This window comes from Gigantopelta aegis, chromosome 4, assembly GCF_016097555.1.
Source record: "Gigantopelta aegis isolate Gae_Host chromosome 4, Gae_host_genome, whole genome shotgun sequence".
Taxonomy (NCBI): Eukaryota; Metazoa; Mollusca; class Gastropoda; order Neomphalida; family Peltospiridae; genus Gigantopelta; species Gigantopelta aegis.
The window spans coordinates 56,404,253-56,422,756 of record NC_054702.1 but is presented as its reverse complement, the minus strand read 5'-3'; the positions used below and the strand labels follow the sequence as shown (position 1 = coordinate 56,422,756).

At 34.5% G+C, this 18,504-nt stretch overlaps 1 protein-coding gene across 1 annotated transcript; it reads right to left on the bottom strand.

The window, feature by feature from the left end:
• Positions 1-1,422: 1,422 nt before the first annotated feature.
• Positions 1,423-18,310, bottom strand: LOC121370794 (vacuolar protein sorting-associated protein VTA1 homolog). Its single transcript, XM_041496261.1, has 7 exons — positions 18,194-18,310; positions 13,020-13,114; positions 12,035-12,159; positions 11,189-11,264; positions 9,264-9,369; positions 7,783-8,037; positions 1,423-6,394 (listed from the first exon to the last, which is right to left on the bottom strand). Exons 1-7 carry the CDS (start codon positions 18,300-18,302, stop codon positions 6,249-6,251), a joined length of 912 nt encoding a protein of 303 aa, XP_041352195.1. The 5' UTR covers positions 18,303-18,310; the 3' UTR covers positions 1,423-6,248.
• Positions 18,311-18,504: the final 194 nt, after the last annotated feature.

Sequence of the window (18,504 nt, the reverse complement as noted above, 5' to 3'; positions counted from 1 at the left end):
TGGACTGACTGGAATAAGAAATAGTCTCCACTAAATAGGCTGGTCATGCATCAGGTGAGCGCTTTATCATTGGGGTACGTCCTGCTTTGAATATATTACAAAAACAAATATGAAATAAGAGCAGTATAACGAATAACAAACAATAATAATGTAAAATTGTTTACTAATATTTTTACACCAAGTATATGACTACAGATAATTTAATCAAGCAGGAAAAGAAATGGATCACAAATGTAAGATATATATATATATACAATATGAACATCACAAATGACATTTATAAATGAGTCAACAGCTGTACACAAATGATCATCAAAACATTGTGCTGTGACCAAATGAATAACGATTGAGCTGCTTGTGTTGTGAAAATCAATTTATCACTTATCTGTGGACATATCAGATTTCATTTCAACTTATTTTTGTGGTTATATCCAATTAAGATTCAAGCACGCTGTCCATGGCACACATGTCAACTATCTGGGCTCGCTGTTCAGGACAGTGGGTTAGTTGTTAGTGGTTAATGACAGAAAAAGAGGGTGTAGTGGTCTTACACCAACCCAATAAGTCATTAAAACTCGCTCTGGGTAGTAACCAGTACCGGGCTGCGAACACAGTACCTACCAGGCTTATGTCAATGGCTTAACCACAACACCACTGAATGCATTTGAAAAAAAAAAAAAAATGTTAAATTATAACGTGATCTAAATAATATTTTTCTGCACATGTATCAGTGAATTCAGTCTATTAAATTTCAAATTTTGCATGCATTATCCTTTGTATGATGAACTTTCTGACTGTGCTTAATAATGATATTTTAACAATATTTGACTTACGAGTACATTTTTCACTGAAGATGAAAAATATACATATAGTAATGGGTGTGAAATATAAAAGTTACAGTCCCAATACTTTTTTAATAATTCCACATTCAATAGGGTTATCTTCTTTTTTTCAGGCCACCCAATATAGGTATTGAATAATAATTATTGCTGATGTTAAAACATTTAGTCTCAAACCAGACTGTATTGTATTTAAAGTACAATTCTCACTTAAATTCTCTAAGGGTTTCTTGTGTTTATATTGTTTAGTGAACTGGTAAATTGACTAGAGAGAATAATACATGAGTGGCCGTTAGATACCATTTATCTCACAAGTTATTTTAAAATGTATCTAACAAGCGAAAGTGAGTTTGATATGTTAATAAACGAGTTGTTAAATGGTATCTAACGGACACAAATGTATTATTGTATTTCATACATATCCTTAAAAACCAGGTTTTAAGTAAATTTTAACATCTTATTTACAGCCTTTGCACTTGTAGCTAACTTACACGTCACAGACCCATGATCGTCAGGTTAACTATACACCATAATGTAATTGATTTCCATCGTGTAGTTTTTCATTGGATGTATGGCAGTAGTGACCTGGTCATCACCTAGGAGCAGCCAGCCATATGTTTTGAAATTGTTAACATACGTACGTGTGTAAACAACCATGTGTTATCAAAAATAATGCATGGTGTTCTCCCCAACGGGTGTGTAAGAAAAGTATTTAACCAGTCTTATACATGTGATATCTGACGAAGTAAATACTGCCAGGTTTATTATTATTTTCATCACATGGTGAATTTCGTTTACTACACGTTAAAAATGATGATCAGGATCCAAAACAAAGTCACTAGCTGTATCAATAATGTTGCACAGTTGGTTTTGTTTAACAATACTACTAGAGTACATTGATTTATTAATCATCAGCAATTGGATGTCAAACATTTGGAAATTTTAATGTTGAGAAGAGACAGAATATCATGCCTGATTTTTTTTTAACTAAGGAATATTTGTACAAGTATATAAATTATAATTACAGCTTTGTGTCAGTAACAAAGACTTCATTCAGTACCACAAAGAAGAAAATGTACATAAGCTAAAACCTCATAGCTCTTATTTCTAACAGAACTTGAGATTTTACATGAATCAGAACAATAATATACCAGCTTCAAAAGAAAACCATGGCTATATCATCATGTATGCAAGCATATAATCAATAATAGAAACAAATTTATGCTTCCATGACATACATGTATTAATACAAACAAACAATATGGGGTGTATCGTACAAGGCTAATTACCAACAATGATATGTTGTTCTTCACAAATACTTAATAATGAGAAACGAACTGAAACAAAAAGACTGACAAAAATATATATATATATCAGTAACCAGGGCTCGAAATTATGAATTTTTACCTTGTCATGGGAAAAAATGCCCAGTGATTTCAAGCATGCCTGCAGCAATTTTAAACAAGTAACTTTTGCAACAAATAAATATAACTTGAAAAGCAAATATTATCCACTTTAATTTTTATATAGCAAAAACAAATTACACCTGACCTATGACAATTCACACTGCAGCTATGGCAATTACCGTTGGGTGTCATCGTTAAGTTCATGCCTTGAGAATAACTATAAATAGCTTTAAACTGCATCTCATTAAATGGGTTGTCATGTCACAACCAGAAGCGGTCAGGCCCTTTCTAAGGGCCCTACGGGAAACCTAGGAAAGAAACCCCAGCATCAAATCTATAGGTCTAATTAACGAGCTACACTTGACTCACTAAATTCAAAACCTATATTCGCTCCTGATCTTTCTCTTTCGATCGGCTCTTGTGCCCAGGACAGGCGTGCGCTACAATAGCTTGCTCTGAATGTGCACATAAAACCCTATGACCTGACTTGATCACATTAAAAAAATACAACAAAAATATACCAAGACTTAAGAATAACATAGTTCTAACGGACATTTTGTTGTTGTTGAGATAAATATTTAGAAGTTCAGATACACTTGAAACTTTGTAATTCTGATAACACAAGAGGGAGTCAATGTCCCACTCATTGAGAGACGTGGTAAATCGACAACACTATACTGTTCTGATGTCAAAATATACACAAATCAACGTTGACCAAACTGTTAGTTAGAAAGCAGTTATTATTGGGTCACAATAAAAATATATATAAGTAACAGTCCAAGTATAACAGTGATGACAGAAAAACAATGCAAATAAAGGTCACATAGTCAGTTAAACCAAGACACTAATTTACAAAACATATTCTGATGTTTTGATACAACTGATAGAATGATTCTGTAATTAATGTTTAATTCAAATTATCTGTTATATTTTGATAAAGGTTTCATCTATTATTCATTAGAACCAAAATAATAGAACTGGTCATCACAAAGTGCTTTCCTACAAAACAGAGTCCAACAGATACTTTGGCAAAATGACGTAGCTGAATGCAGATCATCTGCTATATTTTAATGTAGGTTTTATCTTTGCGTGTCTAAATAAAAGAATACAATTAATTGTCACAAACTGCTTTCGTAATAGTAATAATAGAACTGGTTATCACAAATTGCTTTCCTACAAAACAAGAGTCCGAAAGATACTTTGGCAAAATGACTTAGCTGAATGCAGATCACTGCTATATTTTGATGTAGGTTTTATCTTTGTTTGTCTAACCAAAAGAATACTATTAATTGTCACAAACTGTTTCCTAAAAGACAGTCCAAGACAGACTAATTGAAAATGTGTCAAAGTGTCAAAAATTCTAGTGTATTTGGTCACAACTCTGTACAAGGAGGAGCTCAAGAACATTTATACATACAAGGGATGACATGATTACAAGTCAAATGAAAAGGTTAACAACTTCACAAAAGACATTATGTATCACAATATTTCAAACTGAGATTAATCAAAACTGAACAAAGCTATGAATCTATAATACATACTGAATGCAGTTGATGTAAGAACATTCGAATATCACATGTTATAAAAATGATGCCAGTTTTCACTCTTTATCTTTGAACCATACTGCCCATAATCATTATTTACCTCCCAGTAACTGGAATGAAATTTGAGCTGCTACAGACATGAGGATAACCAGAAAAACACTGGATACACAGACACTGGTATTCTAAACAATAAAATGTATTTAATATGTAACAGGCTCCAGCCAAGTCAGATTAGTCTGTTCATTTATCAATAGCAGTTCTTCAAATTATAAATAACAAATAAATATTCCAACTAAGACATTTTCTTCTTGTCGTTAATCAGTTATCCGATTACCACATCATAACATTGGATAAAAAGGATGGACACGATCTTTTAAACAGTAACCTGCCAATATTGGCCAATGGCTTGTCCAGGAGGGCAAGCACTCACAATTGCTCACCAGGCTGGTTTTTGGCACCTGACATTAGATGAATGTGATATGATAGAACACGTTTGGTACCAGTTAACTTGTTCACAAGTGCTCAGCCTCTTGAATATGCCACAGAATGTTGGAAACATTTATTTTTGCTGAGTGGATGAAAAAAAGAATGTTTTAGAGACACCCCAGCATATGTTTCATCTGTAGCTATCTGTAGTAAAAGAGATAATTGGGACACATGGTTAGCACCAGTTAGCTGCAACACTGCCAAGGGGTATTTTATATACAGTACACCTTTCCACTGACTGGACAGGCTACACAACAGCCTGTGGTATGATCAATGAGGAGCACTGTGTTCGTACTGAGCTAAATGGGTCTAAAATAAAGAGGGTAGGGTAGCTGCGTTTCTATGCATTTTATATTACCAAACAAACATTTTCAACTAGGACGAATTTTTTGTCTTCTGAGACAATTCATTATCATTCATATTAACTAGCAGGTATCTAAACACCTGGAAAACAAGGTACAGCAAATAGTTTCTATGCCATTTGGGTCCAGTGTACAGGTTTTCAAACCTCTTGGTCAAAATAGCAGGGGTCATGTAACTTTTTCCCAGGTGTATACAACTAACAGGCAAAGGTACAGATTTATACCCAAAATAAAACAAAATAACATCCAACTGAGATATTATATCTTCTTGACTAAAAAGAAATATATTAATTATATTCATCTATTAAACACTGGGGCAGGGGTGCACATCCCCAACAGCAGGGCTTCTAGATTATGGTAACCCCACTCCCATGGCTAGTGATATTCAATATTGAGCTAGTAAATAACTAATAATGCCACGCCCAACGGCTAGAGAATTTTTCTTTTGCCAAATGTTGCAGTTGTCTTATTTTGTAAATTATGAATATTCTGTCCACACCCCAACCCCAAATCTCAGTGTTTTAAGCTCTATCTCTGTCTTTATGTGACAAATCTGATTATTACTATTATTTAGTAAAATTGTATTCACTTAAACTAAAGTAGTGCTAGTACATTTTTTAAATCACTGATCCCATGGCTAGTGGATTTTATAAAAATTCTAGAAACCCTGCCAACAGACACACCCCATTCAAAGAACATGTTTACCACTAACCAGATTCTTCAAGTTATGAAACAACTATACCAATCTATGCTTTAAAAGCAAAATATCTGAAAAGGTTTGTCCCCAAATGGCTTTGCACTAGATTTGCCAAATCTGGGCTATTTAATAAGAAATATTTTGATGCATAAAAAAACCCACACATTCTGTGCCCTGTTCCACGAAAGAATCATAGTTAAGGTTGACTTAAGGTGAGTTTTACAGATGGTATATGTAAGCTTTACAGCCATTCCACAAAGAATACCTTACTGAAGCTGTACGTGCCCATCTAATGATTCAAATCTTCTGTGCAAAGAGATTAAATAATATGTCAGTTACAAATTATTCAGAACATCTCATATGTATCCGTTCGTACCGGACATCCACAATGTAACTTCAGTTAATTTTTGAAGCCATGAATAATACAGGACTGATCTCGTGTGAAGGTTGTATTGCCTAAAATGTTTTTCGTCAAACGCTGAGTTTAATAAAACGTCTTGTGTGTATATTAGATTCATTTTAACACAAACGAGTTTGTATCCTTCTTAGAAAATCATTAAATCATCATCTACATTAATTAATGGCTTACTCCTGCCTCAGATCCATTAAAATGGTTCACCATAATTTATGACAGTAAGTTATGCTATGTGGTGTAATAGGCTGGTGATCTTATGAAAAAAGTTACAGTTATGATTGCAGGTTAATATACGACAACAACAGTGTTTAGACAACAGCAGTGTTAAGACCGTTTCGTGAAACGAGGCCCAGGTCAGTATGAAAAATCTAACTGATTAAAATTAAGATGATTCATAGTGCTACAGTTTCAGAATGCTAGTGTGTGAAGACATTTCAAAACAAGAAACACACAAAGTCACTCGAAATGAGGTTTTGATTACTTCACGCGAGATGAACCATCAGACTTTTCCAGTTGTTAGCAGTTGTAAAGCTTTCTGAAGGTTAGTGATTGCAGTCTGGGAGTCTTCATACTGCAGGGCGCTGCTGGCATGCTTACAGAACTTCATGGCTTTCTGGTATTCCTGCGGTGTCAGCGAAACGCCAGCTGCAAAGTCATAAACAGAAATAAATTCAATTTCAATTTAACCATAAGCTTGAGCAATTGTAATTATTATAGTTTAGTGTTTTCCCTAGCTTGTTTTAGCATGGTGCAGCACCGTGCCTCAATAGTCTAGCACCATCTTGCCTTAATCAGCACCATGCTGCCCTGAGATTAAAAAAGCCTTTTTCACTAATTAATTCTAAAATTGCCTAAGTTATAAAACACCCAAAAGGTATTATTAATTAATAAAATATGCCTTTTATATATTTTGCCATTCTTTTATTAAAACAAGCACATATATTAAATTAATGTTTATTTCAATTAATTTTTGTGTATTTTTAATGAAAAACAAGTGCCCCGAAAATGGTGAAAATGCCCCAAAAGTGTTTGGTCTACCATGCCTTGCCAAATTTTTAGGGAAATCACTATAGTTATACAGGGCTCACCCTAGGTATGGCCAAATTAGCCAATTGCTAATTTATATTCAAAATGACTACAACATTTATTTTTTTCCTAATAAAATATTCCTTAAATTAACCACATTTTAATAATTTTCAAGGAAATACTCAACATACATGTACATATCTGAAAATTGGCTAAACTAAGATTTGTTCCAGTGTGAGCCCTGGTTATACATAAATGTATTTTGTTGGTTCATTACTCTCTGTGTGTGTGTTTGTGTGTGTGTGTGTTTGTGTGTACGTGTGTATCTGTGCATGTGTATTTGTGCATGTGTATTTGTGCATGTCTCTGTCTGTGTATGTATGTTATTCTCCGATCATGTTTGTGCTTATTTTTCTGTTTATCTCTCACCATCTCTTAATGTCTCTGTGTGTGAGTCTGTCTCTCTGTAGATGTGTATGTCTCCATATATCTTGCTTTCACTGTCTCTCCTTATTCCACTGTTTTGTGTTATGTTTTATCCAAAAAAAACCCATGGCAACTGACTTATATGTTGTATGGAAGGTAGTCAACAATAACTTCTGATAGTAATAATGCATACATATATTTATTATAATTCTGGTTGTTTTTGTATTTAGCATTAGTAAATGATATTATAGCATTATGGTGAGGCTAGATTGCATATTTAAATCAGTGTCCTGAAAATTGTGTTCAGCATTGTTATCTCCATACCAAGTGTTTGACAACAAATACTGCTAACAGCAGTGCTTATGGTTTCAAAATTGTTCTTGAGTAATAAATTGTTCTTCTGAAATTGTGTATGAGAGCAATTGCTTTCATTGTCAAACTGACAGTAATGCTGAGTAAAATAAATTAGCTACATCAGCGACCAGTTTCTTACTTACTCGGAAATCGTTTTGCTTGAGCATACGTGAGTGTGAGCAATTCCTGGTGTAAAATTATATGGTCTGTAGCTGTTTTCCACTTACTTGGATTGGGAGGTGGAATCCAGCTGGTTGAGGCAACAACGGGTACTGGCGGTTGTGCGGGTTGTTGAGGAGGCTGGACCGGTTGCTGGGGAACAGCTCTGTACGGAACAGGGGTGTCTTGGGGGGTGGTAGGGGGAGCATGGGTTCCTGCTGGTGGAGGGTTCAAAGTGTTCGTATCATTCGGGAACTGTGATGATGGAACATTTGCAGAAAGACCAGTGTCATTCAGTCCATCAAATCCAATTCCTTCATCACCTGCATGGTTTATAATAACAAAATATATTAAAGGTGCTATGTCAAAGTTGCAATAATGGTGGTTCCCACCAAAAATATTTATTAATTTTTGCTTTAAAACAAAGGTTATACATGTACCTTCAGCTATATGCCTATAAAAAATTACAACCAAACAATTCCATTTACTAGTAGAAAAAAATATATTTTAGAGAGAAATATTGAGTGTGTGTCATACACATTAACCTATAATGTCACTGTTTTATGTGTAAACATTCAACACACTAAGTTTACTCAGAATTCTTTGTAGTCAGCTGACAAAAGAAACAATGATGGTGGTCATGCTGTATTTAGCCCACAATTATTTGTGAAACCCTTCTTGTTGTCCAGTGAAAGACTTTTTATAATTATTATTCTAGAGTTAATTATGGAAAGCTTATGTGTGTGATCGATTAATTTGTAGTTATTTATCACAAATAAATGTGAAAATAACAAACTATTGTAGTTTCAGCTTTCACATAGGACCTTTAATTTTTACTAAAAAGGCTGTCATACAAGTAGATCATCTTAACAATTCGAGACATAACTGTTCACATTTGTCTTTTGAAATAAAAATGAATAAAATAGTCAAGGGAGATAATTTGGTAAGTGGTTCAACATCCTCCAGTGAAATGTTATTAAATTCCTGTAGAAAGAAATATTTTATTTAACGACACACTCAACACATTTCATTTACAGTTATATGGCGTCAGACATATGGTTAAGGACCACACAGATATTGAGGGAGGAAATCCGCTGTCGCCACTTCATGGGCTACTCTTTTCGATTAGTAGCAAAGGATCTTTTATATGCACCATCCCATAGACAGGATAGCACATACCACGGCCTCTGATGTACCAGTCGGGGTGCACTGGCTGGAGCGAGAAATAGCCCAATGGGATCGATCCCAAACCAACCATGCATCAAGTGAGCGCTTTACCACAGGACAACATTAAATTCCTGTAGAAATACTAGATTTATTATAGAGAAACTAAATACTTGCAAATGCTTTTAAAGTGCCTAAATGATGGCATTAACAGACTTATTAGCCTAAATGGAATGCACAATATAATATTTTAAGCCATTCTCATTGGCAACAACTACATGACACACATGTACACTAACAACTCAGTGTTTTATTATTTACAAAACTCTAAAGAAAACAAATATTCAATACATAACACTCTTATTTAGGTGTAATAGCAGCTTACTTGTTTCTCCATCAGGTAAAGGACCAGGAATTGGGGTTTCGCCATTCTTCAAACATTTGTGTATGTAGGCTGCTTTCCATTTGGCATATTTTCTGTTATTTTCAATCTGCAGCAAAAGATATACATGTGAAAAACCAAGTCATTAATTTTGTCTAATTTACTGTAAAATCACTGATAATTTGTAAATTTAGTCAAGAACAGGTTGTAAGTTTGTTCTGAATGAATGACCGACTGACTGACTGACTGACTGACTGACTGAATGTTTAACAACACCATAGCACAAAAATACACATCATCTATAGTATTGGGGGTCAAACAAAGGTAAGTACATTAATTTTATTATTTATATACATGTATATATAAAGAAAAACATTCAAACATTATATAATTATGTAAAACCAGTGTAAAGAGCTATGGGGAAAGGTACAATACAATACAAAAATCAAGGTAAGTATATTTTAAAAATTTGTATAGAAATCAAAATGTTTTAAAGGGACATTCCCAAGTTTGCTGCATTGTAAGATGTTTCCGATGAATAAAATATTTCTACGATTAAACTTACATATTAAATATATTTTCTTGTTTAGAATATCAGTGTCTGTATATTTAATGTGTTTCTGGTCATCTTAATATTTGTAAGAAGCCCAAACTGGATTTTGTCTTTAAATAATTTCGTACGTACGAAAAAATATTTTTTAGGAAATAAAATGAAATTTAACCTAGTACAAATATTAGAACGATCAGAAACACATTGAATATAAAGCCACTAATATTTTATGCAGAAAAATATATTTGATATGTAATTACAATCGTTAAAAAGTCCCTGTTAGTCAATAACATCTTAAAAATTGCAGCAAACTCAGGAATGTCCCTTTAAAAACTTCAAAATTAATTCTGGATGGAACTTAAAAGATTCTAATATATTTATGTTAATAAATATATCTTTTCTATTCAGCTTCACATGTGTCTTCACATTGAGGAGGATCCTTCTTTAAAATAAATGAATGTGTTATATGTGTATGGCCGATATGAGTATGACACAAGACTACCTCATCCTTCCAGCACCGCCTATAGAAGGACTGCCACTCTCCCAGGACTGGCTTGACAGGATGAAGCTTGTTCATAATCACACCATTCCAAACATGTTGCCAAGTCGAAAGGATATATTGGTTAATATATTTAAAATCACTGTAGGGAACACCAGCATTGGCAGGGGGTAAATTCAAAGTAGACTTGGCAGAAGAATCTGCCTTTTCGTTGATCTGTAAGTTTGTTCTGTGCATGGCAGGTTATATTAATTTGGGTGTGTGATGAAAAGAGATACAGTACTATATAATGCAGATAAACTAACAGTGGATAAAAATCAATTTGTTTACAAAATACTGACCTGATTTATTTTTAAATCCCATAGTTTTCCATCCTATGGTCATCTAAGTTATTACAAACAATGGAATTTAGAACTACAACAAATCTAACTTTAAACAACCAGAATAAATGTTTTGCTGTTATTATATATCTATTAGTAGGCTATGCCATGAACATTTTAAAAAATCAGTTCCCATAATCTAAGAATAATATATCGGCTATAATACTCTTGAAAGTTCAACAGGTGGATTCTTGTGCTTTTGCCACATTGTATAAAATGATTTTCCATCACTTTAAGTCAATGTATCTACATGTACATATACATATATGTCCAAAACATTTACACGATAACGTCTTTACTAAAGACACATAAACACCTTATTTTTAAGTCTGGCAAATTAAACTAACAACAGCATGAAAACTAAGAATATAATAAATTAATTACAGTAACACAGTCAAAACATCAACAGTTTAAAAAACAGTTCTATATTAAATGTTGAAATATGTACATTAGTACTATTATACGTAATAATGATATGTATAATATTCTAAATACTAACATCTTCTGATAACTCTCCGAAGTATGTCAAAACATCAAACAACATTCCAGCTGTGTAAAATGACTTCACAACATTCCTGAAAAAGACAAAACAAACAAAAGCTTATTTTGAACACCTACTCAGTACAATGACAGTTCAGAGTAAGGCCTGCTTGCCATAAACGCGATTTTGCACCCATTTCTGCACGCAAGTTTATTGATACAATGCATTTACATACAACCTTTTCCATATATGCGATTCCGCGTATCGGCATTCAGCACTGGAAAATTGTCCAATGAACTATTTTTTCATCTGCGAGTTGTTCAGTTCAGTTATAGTAATTATTTACTAGCCCAACACTGAATATCACTAGCCATGGGAGTGGGGCTACTATAATCTAGAAGCACTGCATCATAACATGAAGCATTTACTTTCAGCTTAAAGTACACTCCGACAGCGTAAAATGTCGTATAGTAATCCGCTTACGAAAACGCAGATATGGAAATGCAAATTTCCACGCGCAGAAACATGCACAATAAACAATGTGTGGAATCTTGTCAATGAAAAGCGGGCCTAAAACTTACATATAACTGAAAATAATATCCTATGTGCCAATGTTTTATTACCTATACACATATCAGTTTGATAAATAAATAAAAAATACAATTATTTCATAACATCTACATGTATATATAAAGGAAAAGGTCCAAAATATCAACTGGCCCTTAATTAATTTTATTTCTAATAAAGTATAATTTTAATAATATCTCAACTTTATTATTATGACTACATAATATGATTTTATCAGCAACTAGATTACTGTAGAAGAACATTAATTATGAAGTGCTTTATTAAAAATGTATTTACTTGTTGAATCTACCAGCTCTGTCTTCATTGTCTGCGAACAAGAATACTTTGAGAGCATAATTTTCAACATGTGCCTGCCCCACCAACTCGTTGTGAATCGCTTCATCTTGCAAGGAAGATTTGACCTGATATGAAAACAAACAGTGCATTAATTAAAGAATTTGATGCCATTGTAAGATACTTCAGACTAATAAAATCTTTCAGTTTCTGTATATCTGTGTGTGTGTGTGTGTGTGTTGCTCATCATAATGCTTGTAAGTAGCACAAACTGGATCTGAAAAATGGAGAAAACTTGAAGTGTTTTCTCTTTTATAGATACATTACCTGTCCTCAAACAAGTGCATTCCCCTACAACGGCTAGTAGTCTGGTCCGAACATCCTAAAAGCCAATGGGATGGCCTAATTCTTCTACTGTATGCTCCCTCTAGTTCCGGTCACGTGACTGTAACTTCCTTCATTTTTCCTTCACTGTTTGGTTTGGACGTCTTTTTATTTGGCTCTGATTTATTCAGTCATTTATCGTTTTTTCTTATCACGTGACCGGAACTAGAGAGAGCATACAGTAGAAGAATTAGGCCATCCCATTGGCTTTTGGGATGTTCGGACCAGACTACTAGCTGTAGGGTGGGGGGGCAGGTAATTTGGAAAAGAAATTATATATAATTAACAAATGAAATATGAATAAAGTCTGATCTAGTACAAATACTAGGACTTGTGATCAGAAACACATTTAATATACAGCCACCGATACGTTTCTGATGGAGAAAAATATTTTTAATATGTAATTTTCAGGCCTGGAAATAATAACTGTTTTAGTGGTGCCTGTTAAAATAACCTAGGTCGATCAATTTGAGCCATAAATGAAAATGTACCTGTGGCCAAGACGTTAAAACATACATGTATGTACAGTAAGAGTGAGTGTGTTGTTATTCAAAATATATTAATGTTTACCAATAAAAGAAAAATAAATTAATAATACAATTACCTTCTCCAAGAAGTCCATTAGTGTCATAAGGTATTGTCTACATTCTGGCGACTTCTTGTCAATTTGCATTCCACGCTGCATGGCATATGCTCTACCTGTAAATACATTAAGTTGTCTTGATAAATCAAGGAACATGTAAGTCTGGAGTATAGTACTGTAAAAACTGCTCTGTTAATTCATTCATTAATTTTTTATGGACCGTATACCAGGGGTGGGGAAAAGCCCTTTTTTCCCGGTCTGGGACCGATTCTCGATCTCTGAGACCGAAATTATTTTTTAAAAACGCGCGTTTGCCGGTCCCACTTTTGTCATTCTTGTCGGTCCGAAGCACCTGTCCATTTCTATTACTGGAACAAATTCCTATCGGTCAAGCGGACCGGCCAGCCCAGACATCGGTATCTCGTGCATGATTTAAAATAATAAATAAATAGTGGTCAATAGTGGTCTGGTGTTTCAGACGTTTGTGATTTTAAAGTCTGCCTAAGTATATCGCCAGTCACTGAAGTCGGACCTACAGTAGTGTCAATCGACTGCCACTAGGCTAGACATTTGTCAAAGTCGCTGAGTCGGTCAAGAGATTACACAGACATTAACGATAGCACCATTCTTGGTTTAGAGAGCCATCAATGTATTACACTCCAATTAAAACAAAGGACCCAGAATTTGCAACTGGTTACAATCAACATCTGTCAACACCTGTGTACGGAGCTCTGTCGGGTCGAGTGTCCTAGTCCGAAGCAAGAGGCTTTTGTGCAATACAAACTGCTTAAAATAGCATAAAATAAAATGAAATAATCTATAAATGTATTTATTGTTGACTGTTCAATGTAGTGTATCCAATAATTATAAAGGATTTTAAAATTAACAAAAGGTTTCCACTTTTTTTTTAACAAGTGGGAGTAAGCAGAACAGCTACATGTACTGTTATCTCAAGAGCCAGTAGAGGTAAAATTTCATCCAATCAGTGATGACGTTATTACTCTCTTTGTCTAAACATGTGCTAGCTCAGGCTGTCAAACGCTTCAACGGTGCCATCTTTTATTAATTTTCAAGATACAGTACTGAATACTCGTACTTTTTTATACATATATGGGAATTAAAATTCATAACTTTTATTCCTTTTTTATATTATTTATTCTATTATGTAAAATATATACAACTTGTGGGGGTTTTCACTGATCATATGTGATTAAAAAAAAAAAAAAATTATTGTTTTGCGTTCATGATTCAAGATAAAACTATACAAATATCACTATGATTTTAAAAAAAACTATTTGGCAAATATCGTTTTTTTTGGGGTTTTTTTTTATTCCCCCCCCCCCCCCCCCCCCCCCCAGTTGTGACGACATCAAGTGGGACCGATTGACAATTTTATTTTTCCCCACCCCTGCCGTATACATGTATTCATTTAAGGTTACAGCACATTGTCCTGGATACACACTTCAGCTGAGATGTCTTTCAGTAGAAATGTTAGAAGAATAAATCTGACACCTCTATTCAAAACAGAGAGCCAGTCAGTGTTGTACAGAGGTGTCAAGTTTATTCTTGTATCATCTGTAAATGTTGTACATGCAGGGCTCAAATTAGTGTCTATTTAATGACCATAATTTCTGCACATAAATAAATTGTTTTAATAGTAGCATCAACGTGACCGTAACCAGGTGCAGATCCAGGGTAAGGTGCTGAGGCTCCCCTTTTTTCGCTGATGTAAAAATAATACTACTAAAAGCCTGTTCAAACACCTCTTACAATGTCTGGCACCATCCCACGCACCACCCCATCTTCACAAAACCATGTATCTGTGCCTGTGAATGTTGACCATTAAGTTCTATTATGATTTAAAGAAAAGAAATGTTTTATATAATGATGCACTCAACACATTTTATTTACGGTTATATGGCGTCAGACATATGGTTAAGGACCACACAGATTTTGAGAGGAAACCCGCTGTCGCCACTATATGGGCTACTCTTCCGATTAGCAGCAAGGGATTTTTTATTTGCGCTTCCCACAGGCAGGATAGCACAAACCATGGCCTTTGTTGAACCAGTTATGGATCACTGGTTGGTGCAAGTGGTTTACACCTACCCATTGAGCCTTGCGGAGCACTCACTCAGGGTTTGGAGTCGGTATCTGGATTAAAAATCCCATGCCTCGACTGGGATCCGAACCCAGTACCTACCAGCCTGTAGACGCCACCGAGGCCGGTTATTATGATTTAGTCAGTTATGTTTACCAATTGCATGTAGCCAAAAGCACTTCTAATAACATGTAACAGTTATACTATAGGTATTATAATTTACACATGGTCTTGTCCCTCTCCATGAAAACTACTTGCAATTTTGTTTATCAAAACTGATAAAGTTTGGCTGATTACAGAACAGAAAAAGTTTAGATTTGATGCAAGTGATATATCAAAATACTGGTCACTTTAATTCAACTGAACACATCAAATCAATGTATCCTGAGATAAAACAGGGCTAAAAATGTGTCTTTTTTCACAAGAATCCATATGGATTCCCATGGAAGCAGTCCACAGGAATCCTCCAATTCTAAAAAATTTCAGAGAAGAACTTTATCAACAGTGTTAGTATATAGAATTTTATCCAATTTTAAAGCAAAACAAGAAAACAAAACTTTTTTTCTTTTTTTTTGTACTGTAACAGTGTTTTTGGTTCCATTTTTTCCTTAGGCCTACAGTCAGTGGGGTTTTTTTTAGGTGTCTTACCAGCCCCAATTTCAGCCAGCAAACATTTCGCTAACGTTCGCAAGCTATTTGATTGGTTCTCAATGGGGCCATTTGGTTTATCGTGAACAGCACAACCAGTCTGGCGGACGTTTTCCCGCTCGGTCTGGCTGAACGCAGTCCATTACTTTTGAAGATTGCTTATTCATAAACAGCGCATGGGATACTTTTGCCGATGTATTTTGCGCATTGGTTGAATATTTGTATGGATATTACTGAAGCATATTTCCACAACCGACAAAAAGATGTATTGTTTAAAAAGAGCAGGTAATTCAAGGTTAGGAACATAATATCAGTGAACTAACATAGAAATGTTTGATGTATTACTAAATTTGGGAAAACTTAATTACTGTCTGTTGTTATTATGTAAGAACTGAACAAACATGTTCCTTTCGGTTCTCTTCGTTGGCAATTTGGTTCATATAAATGTATTATATAAATGGGCCAACCACCGCTTAGCTGCAGGCCAGACTAGTCTCGATAAACTACTATGTTTCGAACATGCACGGATTCGAATGTATGTTACGCTTTTGAGGCCAGTTTAAATTGAAGCTTAATAACCAAACTATATATATATATATATATATATATATATATATATATATACTGTGTCTTATGTGGCGCATACATTTTTTTTTTTTTTTTTTTTTTTTTAAATTCGGTAAAGTTTTTACTCACTGATTATTCAATTTAATAAATTTTGGGAAATATTTCATGCGAATCCAAATAGATTCGGATGTTTTATGCTTGCGTGAATCCTGGCGCGAACCGGATTCGGAGATTCGCGCGAATGTTTAGTCCTATAAAAGTATCATGCATAGAAAACAGAAAGGCCTAACTAGTGATGGGGTCCAGGGTGTATCATACTATGGATAAGTTCTGACAATGACAGGGAACATTTTGTTCAGTATCCTGTCGCGATTTGCTACGCAGGTTTCAGAGATGGCTACACAATTTTAAAACATTAAACAGTAGTTGATAATCAATTTTTAATTGACTTAAAATATCGCTAATCAAGATTTTGAACACAATATGTTCCCTGAATGAGGGTTAACAGGGGTGCAGAAATAGAAAATATTTCACTAGTCTGCAAGACCAGAACCAACTAAAATTTACTAGCCCGCAAGAATTTCTACTAGTCTGCCAGCCTATAGAACAATATTACTGTTAACAATATTATAATATGTCTCCACTTCAAATGATATATTATTAAATATGCTTGGTACCGTAAGTGATTAACATCACATGGCAAACAAAATCAAGCCCCATACTTTGATTGATACCTATTTTTTTTCATATTTCTTTCATATAGATTTACAAAATTCAAGTGACATTCAGCAAGTATTTAACAAAACATTCTATTTAAAACACACCGGCAATATACATTTAAGGAAGGAAGTGTTTTATTTAACGACGCACTCAACACATTTTATTTACGGTTATATGGCGTCAGACATATGGTTAAGGACCACACAGATAATATAGAGAGGAAACCCGCTGTCGCCACTTCATGGACTACTCTTTTCGATTAGCAGCAAGGGATCTTTTATATGCACCATCCCTCAGACAGAATAGGACATACCATGGCTTTTGTTACACCAGTTGTATAGCACTGGCTGGAACGAGAATATATACATTCAATGTAAACAAGCCACTGACCTTTGACCGGCTCTGTTTCAATAGTCTATTAGTGATACAAAGAGAGATCGCCCGTCGGACTGGTAGTTGCGGGGTTTTTTTTAACTCGTCCGTCCGAATATTTACTTGCATTTGGTGAGAGGGCAATTACTTTCTGCATCCCTGGTTAATATTGGTTTTGATTTTTGTCAATATTAAACATTTCAATTTAGTAAATTACAAATCACATTCTTTCAAATTATTAACCAGAAGAAGCATATTAAACAGTTTTGTTTCTGGCAGTCTGCTCTTTATTTTGCCATGAATTAGTTCAATTACTTCCCTTTCAATGTTTACTTTGATAATGTTATCACCTTTAGAAGTATTCAGAACTTGCCAATATTAGTTTGAATCTAAAAGTGACATCTCAAAAATTCACATTATGCATGACCAGAAAACAGTATCGCATGGAGTCTGGACTGTGCATGACAAAAACAAATCTTACTCAGTCACAGTTTCAACCACAACACGGGGTGATGTCAAATTTTATTTTAATTTCGAAAATGTGTTTATTCTAATTTTCGGAGTACTTGGTGACCATTGCTAAAATTTTAAAAAAAAGTTCCACACTAAGCATGCTACAGCTATATCTTTACATATAAACAGGGCAGATCAAAATCACCAGATTATGAATCACCAACATTGAACATGGCAACAACTTTTGCATTATCCTACATATGAAACTGTTTGAGGAAACGGTGAAAATGGCAAATATAAGTCATTCAAGATGTCTCAGTTAAAAGGAACTTACAATAGTATGCAATCACTGGATCCCGTTTTTCATGTTCAATAGCTGTTTTCATGTAATGCTGAATAGCTTTCAGATTTGCAGGAAGTGCAGGGAGATTAGAAGCAGCCATTTTGACGTTTCTTCGTACACCGACTTACAGTCGTTTGCTTTTTCAACGTAATGTTTTTTAAAAGCGGAACAAATGTTGTAATATTGGTTCATAAAGCAACAGTTTAACAAGAGTTGTCTACCTTTGTCTGCTAATTCAGTTAGTGGAATGTTATGCAGGCCTCGGTGGTGTCGTGGTTAAGCCATCAGACATAAGGCTGGTA

Coding starts and splice junctions, on each gene's coding strand:
- LOC121370794 (XM_041496261.1), bottom strand. CDS start 18,302: ATGGCTGCTTCTAATCTCCCTGCACTTCCTGCAAATCTGAAAGCTATT. Junction 11,265..12,034: donor AGAGCTGGTAGATTCAACAA/GTAAATACATTT, acceptor TGTCTTTTTCAG/GAATGTTGTGAAGTCATTTT. Junction 9,370..11,188: donor TCGGAGAGTTATCAGAAGAT/GTTAGTATTTAG, acceptor CTTTTGCTGCAG/ATTGAAAATAACAGAAAATA.